At 31.2% G+C, this 17945-nt stretch overlaps 2 protein-coding genes across 2 annotated transcripts in view; both read left to right on the plus strand.

Moving 5' to 3' along the window:
* The first annotated feature begins 13 nt into the window (after positions 1-13).
* Positions 14-8041, plus strand: LOTGIDRAFT_239300 (hypothetical protein). Its single transcript, XM_009054481.1, has 11 exons — positions 14-163; positions 2716-3049; positions 3385-3540; positions 3814-3933; positions 4059-4211; positions 4622-4745; positions 5167-5329; positions 5637-5765; positions 6034-6209; positions 7122-7223; positions 7512-8041. The coding sequence occupies exons 2-11, from the start codon at positions 2780-2782 to the stop codon at positions 7517-7519; spliced, it is 1401 nt and encodes a 466-aa protein (XP_009052729.1). The 5' UTR covers positions 14-163; positions 2716-2779; the 3' UTR covers positions 7520-8041.
* Positions 8042-8412: 371 nt separating this feature from the next.
* LOTGIDRAFT_239301 (hypothetical protein) overlaps positions 8413-17945 on the plus strand; it is a gene marked incomplete at both ends in the record, with an annotated part of 12855 nt that continues 3322 nt past the window's right edge. The window contains 16 exons of the mRNA XM_009054482.1: positions 8413-8595; positions 8832-8904; positions 9227-9409; positions 9713-9751; positions 10547-10685; positions 10901-11007; positions 11149-11296; positions 11478-11553; positions 13170-13322; positions 13642-13708; positions 13897-14147; positions 15014-15265; positions 15400-15696; positions 15846-16174; positions 17322-17471; positions 17679-17808. Of these exons, the coding sequence (XP_009052730.1) occupies positions 8413-8595; positions 8832-8904; positions 9227-9409; positions 9713-9751; positions 10547-10685; positions 10901-11007; positions 11149-11296; positions 11478-11553; positions 13170-13322; positions 13642-13708; positions 13897-14147; positions 15014-15265; positions 15400-15696; positions 15846-16174; positions 17322-17471; positions 17679-17808 (2577 nt within the window). The remainder of the gene's footprint in view (positions 8596-8831; positions 8905-9226; positions 9410-9712; positions 9752-10546; positions 10686-10900; positions 11008-11148; positions 11297-11477; positions 11554-13169; positions 13323-13641; positions 13709-13896; positions 14148-15013; positions 15266-15399; positions 15697-15845; positions 16175-17321; positions 17472-17678; positions 17809-17945) is intronic.

The raw sequence follows: 17945 nt of genomic DNA on the forward strand, positions 1-17945 counted from the left end.
GAAAAACAGGAAGTGCTAAGCGCGTAATGTCATGGCAATAACAAATATGGCTGCCCGAGGATGTTTACCATTTTTTTGTCGAAGAAAACAATGAAATAAGACCTGTCTTTAGTGATTATTTTTTTTATTTAGGTGTCATGCATTTTGAGGATTTGAGAAGAGTGTGCGTATTTTGATTAGATTTAGATGTTGCCAAACACCTTATTATCAACATTTTCATGAAAAATAGATCAAATACAGTCGAGTAACCTAATTTCGTGCTAATCTATTTTTCGTGCATCTCCAGAAATGATTAATAATTTACATGTGCAACCTCGCGTGACCTCTGCATTTGCTTGTTTTGATAAACATGTTTTTTTTTTGTACAAAATCAGCTAGCAGAATGAATCCAGTAGTTTCAAGTAAGGTAAAATGTATTATGTCTACTGACAAATACAAAATGGCAACGTCACCATTTTTTATCGGCCGAATTTCCTTATAATCCCAAGCTGTAATCAGAATTCCAAGTGTCGTCTGCTAGCATGTAGTCCAACGAATGAAGTCAAGTGATCAACTAGCAAATTCAGTGACCACACAATGTAGGCCATATTCTTATGCTGTTTCAATGACTTTTAGCAATAAATTACTCTTACGTTTTACTAATCTTACTTTGTCAATCACTTAGTTATTCTTTTTTTTAAATCGTTGTTCTTTCAAGGAATTGTCACTAGTTATAATGAATTGATATTAAAGATAAATACTAAGAGAGGTTAACTATACCACTGGGTATTGATACGTGTTTTTCTCGACTTATTTATAGATCAAACATTGTACACGAAATAGGTGACGCATATTATCGCCGTTGTCGAGTTGGTTACTCATGAAATATGGGTCAAAGTGAGGGATTCATGAAAAAAATCGAAAAAAACCAATTTTAATTATTTTCTAGAAAATCTGAGGAAACATCTAAGAAATAAAACAAATTTCTGTTTTTTTTAACTTTGATGAAATTTGGTGTTGAATCCTTATATGCACGCAAAAAAGGTTACACCACTGTACTTGTTACCTACTCACCACTGACTGTGTTCGTTAATAAATAGTATGCAAAATCTGCCTCTATTCCTGTCTCTGATAGATATTTTGACAAGTTATCAAGTTATTATTATGGATTAAGTTCAAAATGATTAGGCCCTGATTTATGAAGATTTTACACACATTCCAAGATGCTCTTTTCATACGCCCACATGAAATGGGGGCGTATATGGCCGTCAACCATGTCCGTCCGTCGGTCCACAATTGCTCGTAAACACTCTACAAGACACAATTCTTGATGGATTTTGACAAAACTTGGTATGAATGTTCGTAATCACCCAAGGATAAACCCTATTGAAAATCAGAAGAATCGAAAAATATTTAGTATAAGTTATTGCCCTTGTTCTTGAAAACGCGTTCAATTTTAGCTCGTAAACACTCTAGAAGGGACAATTCTTGATGGATTTTAACTAAATTTGGTGTGAGTGTTCGTAATCACATTCAGTTTTTTGCTCGTAAACACTCCAGAAGGCACAATTCTATACAGATTTTGAGGAAACTTGGTGTGAGTGTTTGTTATCACCCAAGGATGAACCCAATTCAAAATCAGAAGAATCAAAAAATATTTAGTATGAGTTATTGCCCTTGTTTTTGAAAATGCTTTCAAATTTAGCTCTAAAACACTAAAAGGCATGATTGTTGCTGGATTTTGATTTTGATTTTCTTATTCAGTCCCGCACTGAAGATTGAATATTTGCCTTCTAAAGTGTTCACAAGCTAAAAACACGTTTTCAAGAACAAGGGAAATAACTCATACTCAATATTATTCAGTATCGCCCTAACGAGTTCAAAAGAAGTGTATGACTGAAGATTGAATATTTCATACTGGTGATTGTTACTGTACTGATAAATATTTTTATTCAAAATCAAAGCTGCCAGAGGACGTATATTACCTTGCCTGGCAAGCTATCTTTCTAACATAATATTGAATTAGCTTTACGATGACTGAAAATTAGTGTACAAGGCATCACTGTAACTTTCATTTTTCAAAATAGCAATCAGAGGCTAGAATAAACACATTTATCCTACTGAACAAATCATTAAATTAATCAATATTTCTCTTGATGTCATTATATTTAACAAGTTCAATAAATCTGATGATATTATGATGATATGATAAGTTATTAGAAAAAAGTTTTTGCCTATCCAGGAGAAATGAAATGAATGGAGTTTTATGTCCTACTTTTCTGCATCATGTGGGCTAATGAAGACAGGCAACACCATTTTCCAATTTTGTCAGGACAGCTGCATTAGCCAGCTTTTTTTTTTCGAGGGATCTTAAACGTGCACAGCCTGTAGCACCCAAGGCTTCGAATAATTCCGAACGATTAAACACTTTTTCCATGTCAGCCCCTCTTTACAGGCTGCATTACTGATGGGAAAACCGGGCTGAAAAATCTGAAGGTATCATGTCGGGAAGGAACCTGGGTCTTCAGGTTGCCTATTCAGGAGAGCCCTGAGCCTTCTTCTAAATTTACTTCATTAGGCCGATAGCACTTGTGACAAGAACTTGATAGACTTAGCTAAGATTTTCTTAGGACTCTTATTATGGTTAGAAATCAGCTTAAAAAGTTGTTTACCCAGTGATTTTCATATTTTGCCAATTATGACTGAATGATTGAATAAAAACATTGTTCATTTTAGTTCTACTAAGAGAGTACGGTCATGGTATAAACTACAATAATATTTGTTTAGTAATCTTGTGAAGATGGAGAAAATAGCTAAATGTGACCAAGAATCCACACACTCGTCTAGCAAGGAATCAGAAATTGAATTCCTAATCACGAGAAAGAGGAATGAAGTAATACGAAAAGCTGGTTATCATTGGTCCTTATTACGTAATTCTGTAAGGAATACTGTGAGTGCTGTATCAGAAACAGATGTCAGAGATGTAGAGATAGTTCATGGAATTCATCATGTCAGGAAAATGAACCATCCTTATACCATAGAAAAAGTGGCTATGATCAACAAAAGAAGAGTTAGCATTATTGATATTTCTAACTTTATCTTTTACTATTGAAAAGATTTTTTGTAATCACTTATAGTTTAGTTTTAAAAGTGGTTTTAAGGGATCCAACTGAGATGCATATTCAAGACGATCTAAAAAAAAGAAAAATCCCCCAAAAAACCGAGATGCTTCTAGAAACTAATTAGGTTTTAAGCAACAATTCAAATTGCTAGTCACTATTTTTGTGGTCAGAGGTTTAAGTTATAAAGTGTGTACTGTCTTTAAGGTGATAATTACTGTAGTTCATAAAACTTCATTTCACTTCCAGTAATTTCATTTCCTAGTTTAAATGTTTTTTTTTGTAGGAATATATCAGCACTGATGGAAGAACATTAAGAATATTTCTGGAAGATGGAAGAAAAAAGACTAATATTATACCAGAAGAAACTATGGATAGAGTTTTATATTCTTCACTAACTGATCAATTTGTAGGATGGTTACATCAGTCAGATGAACTATTTGTAAGTTGCTTAACAAGTTTTCTGGTTCTTTCAGTACAATTTTTTTAATGATATGACATTTAAAATGAAGAAATATGTATAGTATAAGGATGACTTTTGCTATCATTGTTTATAGAATAACCAAAATTTGATGTCACAGAGCTGTCATCCCATGAATTTGTGTTCAATGAGAGAAAGACAGACATTAGGACATGTTACATAATGTTTCATAATGGCTGTATTCTTGGGGTTAAAGTTTGAGTAATCTGAGAAGGTATTTTATTCTGATTTTAGTTAATGGAATTAGAGAACTTAGAAATTATTTCACAAGTTCGAACTCCAGGAAAGATATGTCTGTGTACATATAATTGTAATACTGGTGAAGTATTGGCTGTAGGACCACATTTTATTACTGTAAGTTTCAAGTTTAATGTTTGATTTAATTTTTGATATCAAGCACAAACTAAACTCATGATAAAAATTGAATTATTTTGCTGTAATGTATTCCAGGTGACTTTATTTTATACACATTTTTTCAGACCATAGCATTTCGGTATGGAGCTCGACATTTGATACCTAATAAAACTATAAAAACTGACTATGGTGAAGATAATATGTTTCAATATATGGTATTAGAAGATACAGCTAGCCATTCTCAGCGTTTATATTTAACTTTACATAACTCAGTTGTGGTACGTTATTTTAAAAGTCTTTCACTTTGAGTAAGATTTATATTATAAATTACATCAATTATCAGACTTGTTTATGATTTAGCAATCAATTTGTAAGAGGGTAAAACAGTACCCCCTTTCTGACCAGTCTGATAAAGATATATTTTCTCTTTTGAACCCTTTGTAACATTAAGAATGAGATTTGTTGGAAAGTATATATTGTTATCTCCCCTGTTTGTCCTTCAACAATTGCATTGTGAACCTAATAGGCTACAGTTTTTTGTCTCAATATTTCAATAAAACTTGGTATGCTTATGTTTATAATGAGATCTTTTTTTAATTGCTCATTTTTAAAAATTAAATTGGCATCTATATTGACAATGCTATTCTTGTTTTTTTTTTTATTGGCATGTATATTTTCACATTAACAGGTCTATAACTTACATCATGGTCAACTGTTGACACAGAGAAAAGATTTACATGTACGACCTATAACAGCCATTACATTTTTTAATCCTTTAAAATATCTGATTACTGGAGCTTTAGATGGTACCAGTAAGTATTGTTTATATTATAGATGTATCTTATTTTAGTCTGTGTTAAGAGATGCTGTCTTATGTAAAAGGGTTGCTGTTTGGATGAATGTGGTGACAATGTAAGATGAAAGATAAGAGACATATTGATATCACTAAAGTTGAATTGCAACTTCATTTTCCAACCTTTTATACTATCTTTTTCCTTTCAAAATTTTTGACCATAGTGTAGATCTAGATAATTTGTAACAAGTGTGTGTTGATTTGAGTGAAAATAAGAACAGATGCTGCTGTAACATTCACAGACTCATCAAAAGTAAAAAAGAGCAGATTGTAGCAAAGTTTCTCTTATGCTTTTTATGATGACTACCTAGAAAAAGGACCCATAGTATTTTGTAGAATATTTAGTAATGCACTGTATTATGTTGGTATATTTGTTATAGTTAAGGTATGGGATGATAAATGGCATATTGTTATGGTATTTGTTGGTCACAGTGAGAAGGTGAATGCTCTAGCTATATATCCTAATGGACCAGCTATAATATCTGCTAGTACAGACCATACTATTAGAGTGTGGCATTTAGAAACCTGTGATGAAGTAGATAGGTAAGAAAACAGGAAAAAAGAGACTCAAGAGAGTTCTTTTTTGGATCAATGAAGCTCAAGAAGTGCCTAAATCTTTAAATTTGTGTTTCCTTCGACTTATTAATCTTATGTCCATTTTTTCAAAAGAGTCTCTGGCTATTCTTTTAAGATTTTTCGGGAGTAGGGGATAAGGGTTAAATTTTTTAATACTTCATCTGAGATGTACCACACAATGACACAAGCAAAGCGACTCAAGTCATTGAACAGAAACAAGTCAACATCTTCCTGTTCTTAAGTTTGACATCATCATTTACTTTGCATATTCTAGAGTAGCTATATCTGAACCTGTAGATGGATTGGGTACTGATTTACAATACAATATGTTCTATACATTTTCTGGTAAAAAAATTGACTTATGGCAATTACAACATGTTTTCAATATACATACATCTATTGGGTAAGTAGAAAGATTGACACTTCCTATTTGTGGATTAAATTTGTTAAACATAGCAGAAATTGCTTCTGCAGGTTGAAGTAAAATAAGAGATGTTTTTCAAGTTATTTTTATTGAAATATTTTTTAGAAATAAAAGTTTTGTTCAGTCTAGACAATGGGTAGATAATGATACATCTTTTAAAGACATTTGATCAAATTAGTTGAAAAAACTTAACATTTTGGAGAGTCCTCATGACTGATAACATATTTGTGGTATATTTTTATTGTAGACATAGAGTAACCAGTATCAAGCTGACAACACACCCATTCTGTCCTGTACGAGCTGTTGTAATATGTTCTGATTCTAGTATACGTATCGTATCACCTTGTAACGGTAATGTCTTAACATCATTAATTATGGAACAATTTGCAGGTGTTGTTGATGCTGCTTATGCCATAAATGAAGGTCAGTTCTTTTATCAGTCTTTGGCGATTCTCAATTTGTGAGTTCTAAACAAACAATCAATGTGTCAATCAAAGGGTACAGAACTGGATATATCACAGTCAAAATTTACCTTTTTATTCCTTTCTCCACCATTTGGAACTCTGTTCCAACTTGATTTATTGAACTTCTGGTTGATTCAATTAAGAATTAAACGTTAGTGTCACTAGCATTATTGGTGTGTAAACGCTGTTGATCACGTGGCAAACTGAATAAATGACGAAGTGACAATGATGAAGTCACTTATGTATGTTTGTGGCAGTATCAACTGCTTTTACACACCAATAATGCTAGTGAGACCAACGTTTATTTCTTATATTTATATTCAGATGCTTTTATTATCACAATTTTCACTTTTTTCAATGATCAATTCCTTGAATTTGCCACAAATCTTAGATTGCGTCATTGTTGTGCTTTGACGATGTCATAGTATCATGTCACAAACAACAGTTTATCGAACAATAAACGTTAGTTTGCGTAACTGGTTTATTGAAGAGAGTGATAGTAGAAATGTAAATTTTGAATTCAAAACAAGTAGAACTTACCAATCAAGTGATGTGTGTCAAAATTAGCTCATACCAGTACAGATCCTTCAATCCTTTTTCAACAAGTTTTTGAATCCTATTATTTCAGTCCCCATGATCTGTATACAGAGAGTGAAATGAATGTCTGAAACTTTGTTGGAATGTAAGTCAGACATAATGCTAGGAAATATATTGTGAACACAATAATTCTTATTCTACAAAAGAAATATGTCAACAAGTTATAAGTGAAATATATATGACTCTCCTTGTTTAATAGATTATAGATACAAATATTGAGATTGATTTTAAATTCAAGATAAAAATTGTAATAATGTCATATTTTCTATCATAGAAATATTATTTACTGTAATGGGAAATGGTGATATTGTTAAGAGTGACACTAGTATCAATCCATGTCAAATACTTCGAAGATGGAAGTTTTCTAAACCAGAAGGTAGTACATTGATTTTGATGTTATCTCTTTTATGTCACTGCTTATCAATGACTACCAGTACTAGTTCAGAGTGGTTATTTTGAAATAGTCAAAAGTGGATTGTGGAATTGGTCCAATTTTTGAAACTAAAGGCATCTCTTGAATTATTCTGATGTTTATCGTCAACATTCTAGAAATGCTTTGACACAGAAATCTTACATTTCACAAGTTTATATCTTCTTCAAGAGATTCTATATTGTTTTGATAGTGAAACCTTTCTGTGATTAATTTTTTAATGTTTTTTTTCAGGTGGGTAATTTGCTAACTACAAAATAATCCTTATCATTATTTTATATAACATAATAATTAACATATAATGATAGAAATTATTTTGTTGTTGAGAGTTGCACTTGTATGTTTGTTTATTACTTAATATGAACCACTTTATATTCACGATATACTTACATATAATTTGACAATATACTTACCAATATATTCACAATACTTAACAACAGATATCACAATATACTTACCCGTTTGTTGTTATTTAATTTATATCGTATAATTATAATTGTTGTTAACATTCTACAGTATTGTATGGATGTAACATGTTTATTAACATTTGAATTTGATGCTGTACTAAATCTGTTTCTAAAATTCTTGTTATTTGAAGAAGTAAATGACTAAATTCCAAATTAGAATATCAGTTCTATAAATGAGGTATAGATGATGCATATCTGAAAATAGCAACCCATCTCTTAGTGAATTAAACTTCAGTATTTTGTAAAATTGTAACTGATAAACCATAGATAACAACAAATAAATGAATATTTAGATTTAAGATATCAGTGCCCTTCATTTTTCTCTGAATTACAATAATATGCACCAAATCTATTCAGTAGTTTGAAAATTTCTCTCATGAGAAGCTGGCGACTATGACGCCATGACAGAGTTGCCGCATTTTGAATTCAGCCTTCGAAATTGTCCCCCCATTGAATCAGTCTGCCCCCCATTTGTATCCCTAGTCTCGGAAGACTGGCACCGTGTTTGGATATTCATAAACCAGTAGAAATGATAAACAATGCACAAATAACAAATCTGTTACATTTAATTCAACAAAAATGAAATAATCAAAAAGTATAATGGTCATATTCTCTGTGTATTAGAAATGTGTAACTATTTACTGGTATATGAGTATATTGTGGATATAATGGCGGAGGGAGATATTTGGGAAGCAGCAAAAAGAGGTGCAACTACTCGCAGTGTAAAAAACCTTGCTAATGCCAGATCTAATTCAAAGAACCGAAATAGAACTCTCCTGTTGGGAGGAAGAAAAGATGGGTATATATGTTTGTTTAATTGGGATACTGGTAGAATAGATTTTGAAATAGAGGTATGTTTTAGATTAGACTCACAATCATTATCAAGTTTGTTCAATATGGGTTTAAGTTTGTTTTCTGGTTGTTATCCTTCTTTATTTATATTTATGATAGATCTTTATATTTATTATTTTTCAACCTGAAATTTTAGTCAAATTTTATACCAATTTTGATGTGAAAATTGTTGGACATATCCGAGTAAATCAACAGCACTGTATATACTACTGTTAAATGTTTATTCTTCTTATAGGCTCATGGTAATAAGGGTGTATTAAATATGATAGCTAATTCTAGACAAGATCAGTTAATATCAGCTGGAATGGGTAAGAGTCAAATTTTTCTCAAAGATTCATATTACATCAGGTAAGATCTTCAATGCACTCCAACTAGGTTTAATGCTGCATTCGATACTACTGTTAAAATAGTACGATGTTCTTGTTAATCTGCAACTCATGTGCAAATGACTCTTCGGGCAAGAGGACAAAGAGGTTGTTAGCCATGTTAATAAATTTTATTATCAATTCCAAGCTCTTTATCAACTTTTGTTGAACATCTTTGTACAATCACTTTAACTTATCTTTAAATTTCTGCTATTTTGTTACACTAACTGAATCTTAAAGTGATGAATTTTAATGTATCTTACAGATAATGTTATTAAAATTTGGAGATTGTATCCTTTTGCTGAAGAAGCACTAGCACCATTGATGTCATTCTATTGTGCCCATACTCCAGCTCATATGACTACATTAAGGAATAGTTTATGTGTGGCATTTCAAGATCCTACAACAGCTACCTTTAGTACAGTTTTATATAATCTTAACGACAAAAGTAAGCAACCTTCATGTTTAAATTTTACATATTCATAATCTATGATCATAACTCTAGTTGCCTCTGTCAGTGATAATAACTATAAAAGCTAAAATGAAAGAAGCAAATAGTTTTAACTGAAAAATAGTTTGTATGGCTTTTAGAATGTTAGATATTTTCAACTTAATTTTGAAAGCTTCACAACAAAGTGGAATTTTGTTTTTATTCAATTTCATCTCTCATTTTTAATATCTAACAAGATAGATTAGAAGTGTAATTAATATATGTGATAATGAGATAACATTTACTTAATCAATTTTCTAGTGTTCACTAATACAATGTGTAATCTAGATGCCTACCAGAGTAAGTTACCAATGTCAATGTTCACATCTTAGCACTATTATAAATATTATCATATATAAAACTACACACGGTTCACATGGAAATCACATACACATCACATACACAAACGTAGTTAACAGCCATTTTGAATCATCTAATCGACTTAATAAATCGAATTTTAATAAAGGCTATAATATTTCAACAAAACCCATAGGTGTAGAAGATTGAGCGGCAGGGGGTGAGGATTTCTAAATTAAAATTGAAATATTATAGCTTTTTCAAATTTCTGCTTATTAAGTCAAGTTACAGATGAAAAATGGTTGTGTTATTTTCATGTAAGAACAATAAGTAGTTTTGTATGACACTTTTTTTTTTTAACAACTGACAGCAAGTTACTCTTTTTTCTACTGGTAACATATATATGTCTGATGTCTACCTAACATTCTCATTAAATTTCATTGGTTGACAATTTTTATTACTCTTCAATCTAGTTTTTCTCACCTCTAGTAGACTATCTGGCTAAATACATTGTTATTCCAAATTAGAAAGTTGTAACTAACAACATAGTATGTCATGAGGTCTGACCATAAACATCATATTTTTGCAATATATTTTAAGAATATGTAAATACTATATATCATCATCAGAATTCCACGGCTAGCTAGTTACATGTAACTTGTGATAGCGAAGAAGTTAACTTTGATTGGATTCTTAGATACATTATGAAGTTATTTTGACCAATGCAAAGTATCATCTGAAAAGCAGCAACTTTTGAGACACTGACTTTTTAAGTAAAATTTTTTTTTTTTCATCCAGATCGTTTTGACCATAAACCAGATGATGACCATGATGATATAGTAACTGGACTAACTGTTTGTCAACGTATGAGACTATTTGCTACCTCTAGTCAGGATGGTACTGTACGGATCTGGAATCAAACTAATAATCTCATTAGGTAGGCTAGCTTAATATAAGTTCTTTTTAACTATAAACTGACCATGAGAAATTAATGAAAACCATCAACCTAGTACTTTTTTTTCACGGTTAGGCTTAAAAATGTTCAGCCAGCCCTTCCATGTAGGAAATACATTATATGAGAACATCTAGCCTATTTGTTTAATATATATATGTAATTTCTATATTGATATGTAATATATGTATTATTTTCAGAGTATTAAAGTTAAATGTTATACCACACAGTATAGGATTCTGTTCTAATAAAGGAGATTTATTGGTAGGATTAGGAAGACATTTATTTAGAATACCACATTCTTCTTGTAAGTTTACTTCTGTTCTCTTCCTATAAGAAATTTAAACGTTGATCGATGCAGGCATTTAAAGTGGGATTATGCAAGAAAGTACTAGTGTTTCTTCTAATATATATTTTTGGTGGATTTAAAAGATTATCTGTTTTTTAGACATGCCAAAAGCATACAGGTTTAAAATGGTGACAATGAAATTTAAGAAGGAAACAGAAGAAGAACCATTACCCTATAATGAAAACCTACTTAATATGATGAATAAGAATGATGTTAAACGACTGAAAAATTCTAAATCATCATTCAAGTAAGCAAGATTTTTTAATATCTTTTTTCTCACAAGTAGTTATATACCTTTTCCTCAATTTTAGCAGGCCTTAATGATTTCTGAATATTTGAGATGTGCACAAGGTTTTGGTAGTAATATAGTATGATTATTTAATAGATAATTAAACGTTTATAGAATAAAAAGCTATGATTCTATTTAGGTTTGATCATTATGTAGATATTCTATCACCAGAAGAAGAGGCTGCTGTACAAAGAGAAAAAGATATCAGAGAAAAGGTGAGGATTTTGCATTCATACAGTGGTCAATGATATGGAGCATTAAAGAACAAACTGACTGACTGATAAACCTCTTGTAGACTACTAATGTACTGTAAAATATAGCTACTTTGCAAAAATGTTAATATTTAAAGTTGAAGGTTAATTGAACCATCAAGTTCTATAAACTACAATGTATAAATGTATAATATGTATTTTGATCTTGAGACACTGTCTTGTATAGTTATCATTAAGTTTATATTTAAACTTTACTGTAAGATTTATTGTCTTTCCACTGATTTCATAGTTGAGATTTAAACAAATGTCTGATCTCTTTCATGATAGAGATAGTCCTTCTAGATTTTATTCTGGCTTTAACTTTGCCAATAATTCCTGCCACAGTAATGAACTGATGAACAGTCTTCACACTCTACCAACTAGCACATTCTATACACATGTAAAATTAAAATGAAGTAAGCTTCTCATGACAATAACATGTATAATTATAAGAGATAAAGATTGGTTATGTGACCAGTTATCCCTGATTATCAGTGACTAGTTTCGTTCGTGTTCGAACTCTTCAGACTGATTAGACGCACCTTGCAGGGTTCTAATTATACTGTTCATGGACCCTGGTGGAAGGTTACTGGGGTGTAGGTTAACAGTGGTTCTTAAGTATCGGGGTTACTGGGTTGGGTTTTTACCGGGGTTCGTAAGTATCAGGGTTACTGGGGTGGATTTTTACCGGGTTTACCGGGGTTGATCATTACCAGGATTGGTTTGTTCCAAGGTAGGAGTGTTTAAGACTTCACCAGACTGTCTGGGTTAAGAGAAGCTGGGAGAAATAAGAGTAAAGGTAACTTGGACGTTGGATGCATGATTATGACGTAAAGGTGTACTGGCATGTGCAGGGCGGTGAGGGTACTGTGAGGGGAATCTAAAGTTGGAGCACCCAGGGGGAGAAATTGTGCTCTAACTTTAGATTCCCCTATATCCTCCCTACCCTCTCACTTCCGAAACAATGTAAGCTCGTATGACTATATATGTATAACTAGGTTATTTTGCAAAACTAGCCAATTCCTTAAAGAATTTAGATAACAGTAATGGCTAACAAGGCAATGTATGTTCTCAAACTAGGCTTGGCATTCCTCTTGATGAATATTGTTAATTGTGTAATTCTGTTTCAAGGTTTGTAGGTCAAAATTTAAAAATTTATCCATGGTTTAACTGACGATATATATTGTAACATTAGTCATAAGAAATAATGTCAATACATCATGAATATATAATGTTATTAAAAAAAAACAGAAGGTCAATGTGTAATGTTGTTGTTTTTTTTGACCTCATTGATCAATGGTAGTTTAAAAAACAAGGCTACTTCACTCATCTAGATCTAACAACATTAGAAAAAAGTGTGATTATTATTTCAACCAATAAGATGTTCTGTTCAGTCAGAGTATTTTGAACTTTTTTTCTTACTGTGAGGGACTTCAGATATAGATTCTTATATGAGTGAGGTAGCCCAGAGAAATAGATGAAACAAAATACCTGGAAGTGTATTTCAATTAGATTTTATAATAAAAATATTTATATATTTAATTTTGTTCATATTGTTATTTTTTCTGTTGTATTTATAGGCATTCTCTAATCTAATGTGTAGAGATGATGAATTAAAACAGTTAAAGAAAGGTGATATTAAAGCTAACAGAATATCAGTGAAAAATAAACATACACAAGATGAAGCTTTTACTAATTATATGAAAATGTTTTATGATAAACCAAAGATTACAGTAAGTCATCATGATGAAGCACTTTATATGCTAATACATCTCAATGTATGTTTGTCATTATCAATATGAACTGTTTTCCAGACACAAACATAGGCCATATCAAGATACAAGAATATCTAGAGTGTTGGGCCCTGTTTCTTAAATGATTTCAGTGCTCCCTGACTGGTTCCTTTCTCTAAAAGGGTTTAGGATGAACTAAATAATATGAAATAATATTAGAAGTATTAACATTTCAAAGGAGAAATAACAATAATGTTATTCAAGATTCAGTATTTGTTGATATATAGATGAAAACTTCAGTTAATTCTATTTATTATAGTTACCAAAAGAAGACCAATATCCTTTAGATACTGCTAATGATAAGTTAAAAGGAGATAAAAAGAAAGGTAAAGCCACGCTTTTAGATTGGAACATCATTATATGTTACAATTAATACAAAATTAATACTGGATATAAAAAAGAATTTAGGAAATCAACAAAGTTTAAGGAGACCTACTAACAAAACATTTTGGTTTAATTGAGAAAATTAGAACAGAAAAGTTAATCATTATACATATATACATGTATGTTTCAGTTGATGGTTATAGACCAGAAACAGAACCAACTGGTTTCTTCCCAAATAAATTACCTAAAAAATCTATTTTAAAATCAACTACAAAGCCAAGTGAACCACAGAAAATATTACCTGGTGGTTTTATACCTAACTCAGTGTTAGCTAAAATATTGTACCCACCACCACTTAGCCCAGAAACTACCAAAACATCTGAATATAGACCACCATCTTTGACCTTAGATCAATTACAACAAATTGATGACTTCAGTTTTGTAAGTTTTTTAAGAATTAATACAACTTAAAGGCCATAAGTAAAAAAAAGCATGTTAAATCAACAGATTAGTTTTTATACGCCTGTCGGTCCGTCGGTCTGTCGGTCCGTCCGTCCGTTCACATTTGGCTCGTGCTCACTCTACAGGCTACAATTTTTTACAGATTCTTTTGATTTTTATTTTGTGTGTCAATGTCATTATGAAGATGATCCCTATTGATTTTCGTGATGATCGGATAATTTTTCACCGAAATATCGTGTCTGACTTGACGTTTTTCTCTATTAGCTATATTGTGCAACTCGTGCTCACTCTACAGGCTACAATTCTTCACAGATTCTTTTGATTTTTATTTTGTATGTCAATGTCGTTATGAAGATGATCCCTATTGATTTTCATGATGATCTATCGATTTTCATGATGATCAGATAATTTTTCACCGAAATATCGTGTCTGACCTGACGTTTTACTCTATTAGCTGTATTGTGCAACTCGTGCTCACTCTACAGGCTACAATTCTTTACAGATTCTTTTGATTTTTATTTTGTATGTCAATGTCATTATGAAGATGATCCCTATTGATTTTCGCGATGATCGGATAATATTTCACCGAAATATCGTGTCTGACTTGACGTTTCACTCTATTAGCTATATTGTGCAACCCTGTAGTCACTAAAGACTGTTTAATCATTTCTGACAGCTGCCAGTGGGCGTATGTTACCTTGCCTGGCAAGCTATCTTTGTAAAGACCTGAAATTGTCAAGGGGAATTGGTTAATGATTTGTCTGAAAGGACATAAATCAACATTTGATATATACCATGGACCAGAATGTTTAATATTAAATATTTCATTATTTGTTGAATTTTAGGGAACTGAAGATAAGAGAAGATCAGTTACATTTAAATCAGATAATGATGATCAGGTATCTCGTGTTTTAGATATGGGAGATTATACTGAGGAATCACCTCGTAGTTCCATACCCAAAACACCTTCACCAGCTCCATCTAATAAATCAGAAGAAGATGCTTTCTGGGGTAAAGTAAAAACACCACCGCCAGTCACTGCTACCACACCTACTAATAAATTTGCAGGATTATTAGAAAGGACCCCGACACCAAAGGTAAGTTTATGTAGCTGTAAAAACTGTACTGTTTTACCTTTAAAGAACACTTGTTTAGATCTGCTTTTTAGGATTGTTTTATAAAAGAGTCTTATTCGTATTAAAGTGAAATATTTGTTATATGTTCATTTAAGGTTGAAGAACCAGAAGAGCCTAAACCAATACCAGTAAGAGAACCGACGCCACCAAAACGTGAAAGACCTCCTGTTAAACCTATTAAACCCATTGCTAAATTAGTACCTAAACCATCTGTTCAACCAGCAACTGTGTCAATTCCTCCTCAGAAACTACCAACTCCTGTTCCTACACCAACACCACCACCACCAAGACCAGTCACACCACCTAGACCAGTATCTCCATTACCAGAATTTATAACTCAATATGAAAATACTGACTGGTTTCAGAAATATTTTCCTACTATTTCACCTCAAGTGAGTCAGATTTATTTTGATGTTAGTTTCTCTATTTTCATTTTCATAAAACTTTTGTTAGTGTTTCTGACACTCTTTGGATTTTTATCAACTTAAAATATTGATTTGATTTTATCCATTTAAAAGAATTTATGTTTTATTTTTTTCAGACATGGCCCAAACCATGGACTTCTGATGCATTTTGTATGTCATTGTTAAAAATCTTAAAAACAACAGAATTTCCAAATAAATCAGCTATATCTGAAGCTTTGATATCATTACATCTACAAGAAGGTTTTTCAGATTCTACCTGTCAGCTTGCTAGTAAAATTATAATATCAGTATTAAATGACAGTAAACAAGCACCAGTCTGTGCTGTGGACCAAGAAAAAATATTTATAATGGTTGCTGTTAAAGCTCTGAATTCTTTAAGTGTTAAAGACAAAGAATTCATAAGTGAAATGATTTTACAATATTTAGATGGAGATAATGATGTGAGGTGAATATTACACAATTTTGATTTTTGATATGAAAAATATTATTGTAACTACTAGATAATGCTGTCCCGTTTCTTAAAATATTGTTCAATTTGTTGTAAATATGGCATTTTGCAATGTATTTATCTAATATCTACATTCATGACAATGTCTTAAATCATAATGTTAAGATTTTTTTTTTACTTTATTGTTAAGACATGAATATCTAATGATGTCAATAAACTTAACAAAATTTATTCAAAAGATATAGATTAAATAAACATACATATCTACTGTTTTAAAGACTCGTTTAAGAAGTATAATTTTCATTATATATTAGACAGTGGTATAGAACAAAGTTTCAATATAATTCAACAAAATAGATTGTATAATGTAATTGCTTTTGACCTCATATGAAGTTATTAGTTTAGATTTTAAGAATATTAATGAAGTACATTTCTTATTTTTATTATGACTCTTTACAAAGTGTTACTTTTCCTTACAGAAAAGTTAAGAAATTATATAGGTGAAAACGTATGAGATTATTTCAAATTCCTTGATGATGGGTCTTATTATTGTTATAGCCTATACTTCAGTATTTTCCTGTATTAAATGAACCCAAATTTTGTTCTAGGATGTTTGGGTTTTCTCATCAGTTGAATAGGGATTTACTTATATAAATATGAATAGTAAACTTGGACAAATAAAATTGAGTGAGAGAAGAAAAATAACGTATTGAAATGTTTCTCTTCTTTCTGTATTGACTAAAATTACAAAGTAATAGTTCAATATTGACTTAAATATGTAAACAATTTAAAGATAGATATTATCATAGTTGGACCTTACAAACCTAACAACTATTTTCTACATCATTTTCCCTTAGTTTCGCTTTTCAATTCTTCTGTTAGTGAACAATGATCATAAAAACTTTATTAAACCACCTTTACTTTCTCTCTATTTGATTAATGTGGTATTAAGGAATAAAGTCATCATGACCTTTGTCATACAATTTACATTTGACATTGTATAAGTTATTTCAACATTTTTCATGTTTTTTTTTTAAAGAAAAATATTTCTTGCACCAAAATCAAACAGCAGGTACAATGTATGAACAATTAGTAGATTACATTTGGATCAGATGCATAAGTGATGTTCAATTGATTTTTTCAGAATGCTGGTGTGTGATATATTAGCCAATTGTGGTTTACAAGATCCACATCGACAATTAGAAAAAGAATTAGACTTGTGGGATATCTGGAATATAGATGAAGAAGACAGAAAGAAAGAATTAAGAAATATGTGTTATCAATGGCTTGATAGGTTAGTGACAAGGTTCCATTTTTTAAATATATTTAATATCTGTATCTCATTTTTTAAAAAATTAAGATAATAGACCAAAAAAAAACTCTTTATCTTAAATTGTTGTCACTGATTATTTTTGACTTGAGAACTATCTGTTTTCAATGAAAAACCTTGAAAAGAAACAGTTTTATCTCATTTTCTGAACTTTATTTTATTTTTTATTAGGTGGATGACCTCATATAAGCTTCATATTGAAGATACTATACAAAAAATGAAGAAGGGTCAAAATATACATAGTCGTATAACAAAGAGTCAGTTACAGAAACATCAAACTAAAGTTAAAAAGAGGGGATCTGTAAGTTTGGTTAATAGTAACTATGGCTAATCACAGTGGCGGAGCCAGGTATATCTCCAAGGGGGGGGCGAAATATGAGATTTTTGCCCGAAAAACTTGCTTACGGGGCTGCAAGGGGGGGGGGGGGGGGGGGGGGG

This window comes from Lottia gigantea (genome assembly GCF_000327385.1).
Source record: "Lottia gigantea unplaced genomic scaffold LOTGIsca_219, whole genome shotgun sequence".
Taxonomy (NCBI): domain Eukaryota; kingdom Metazoa; phylum Mollusca; class Gastropoda; family Lottiidae; genus Lottia; species Lottia gigantea.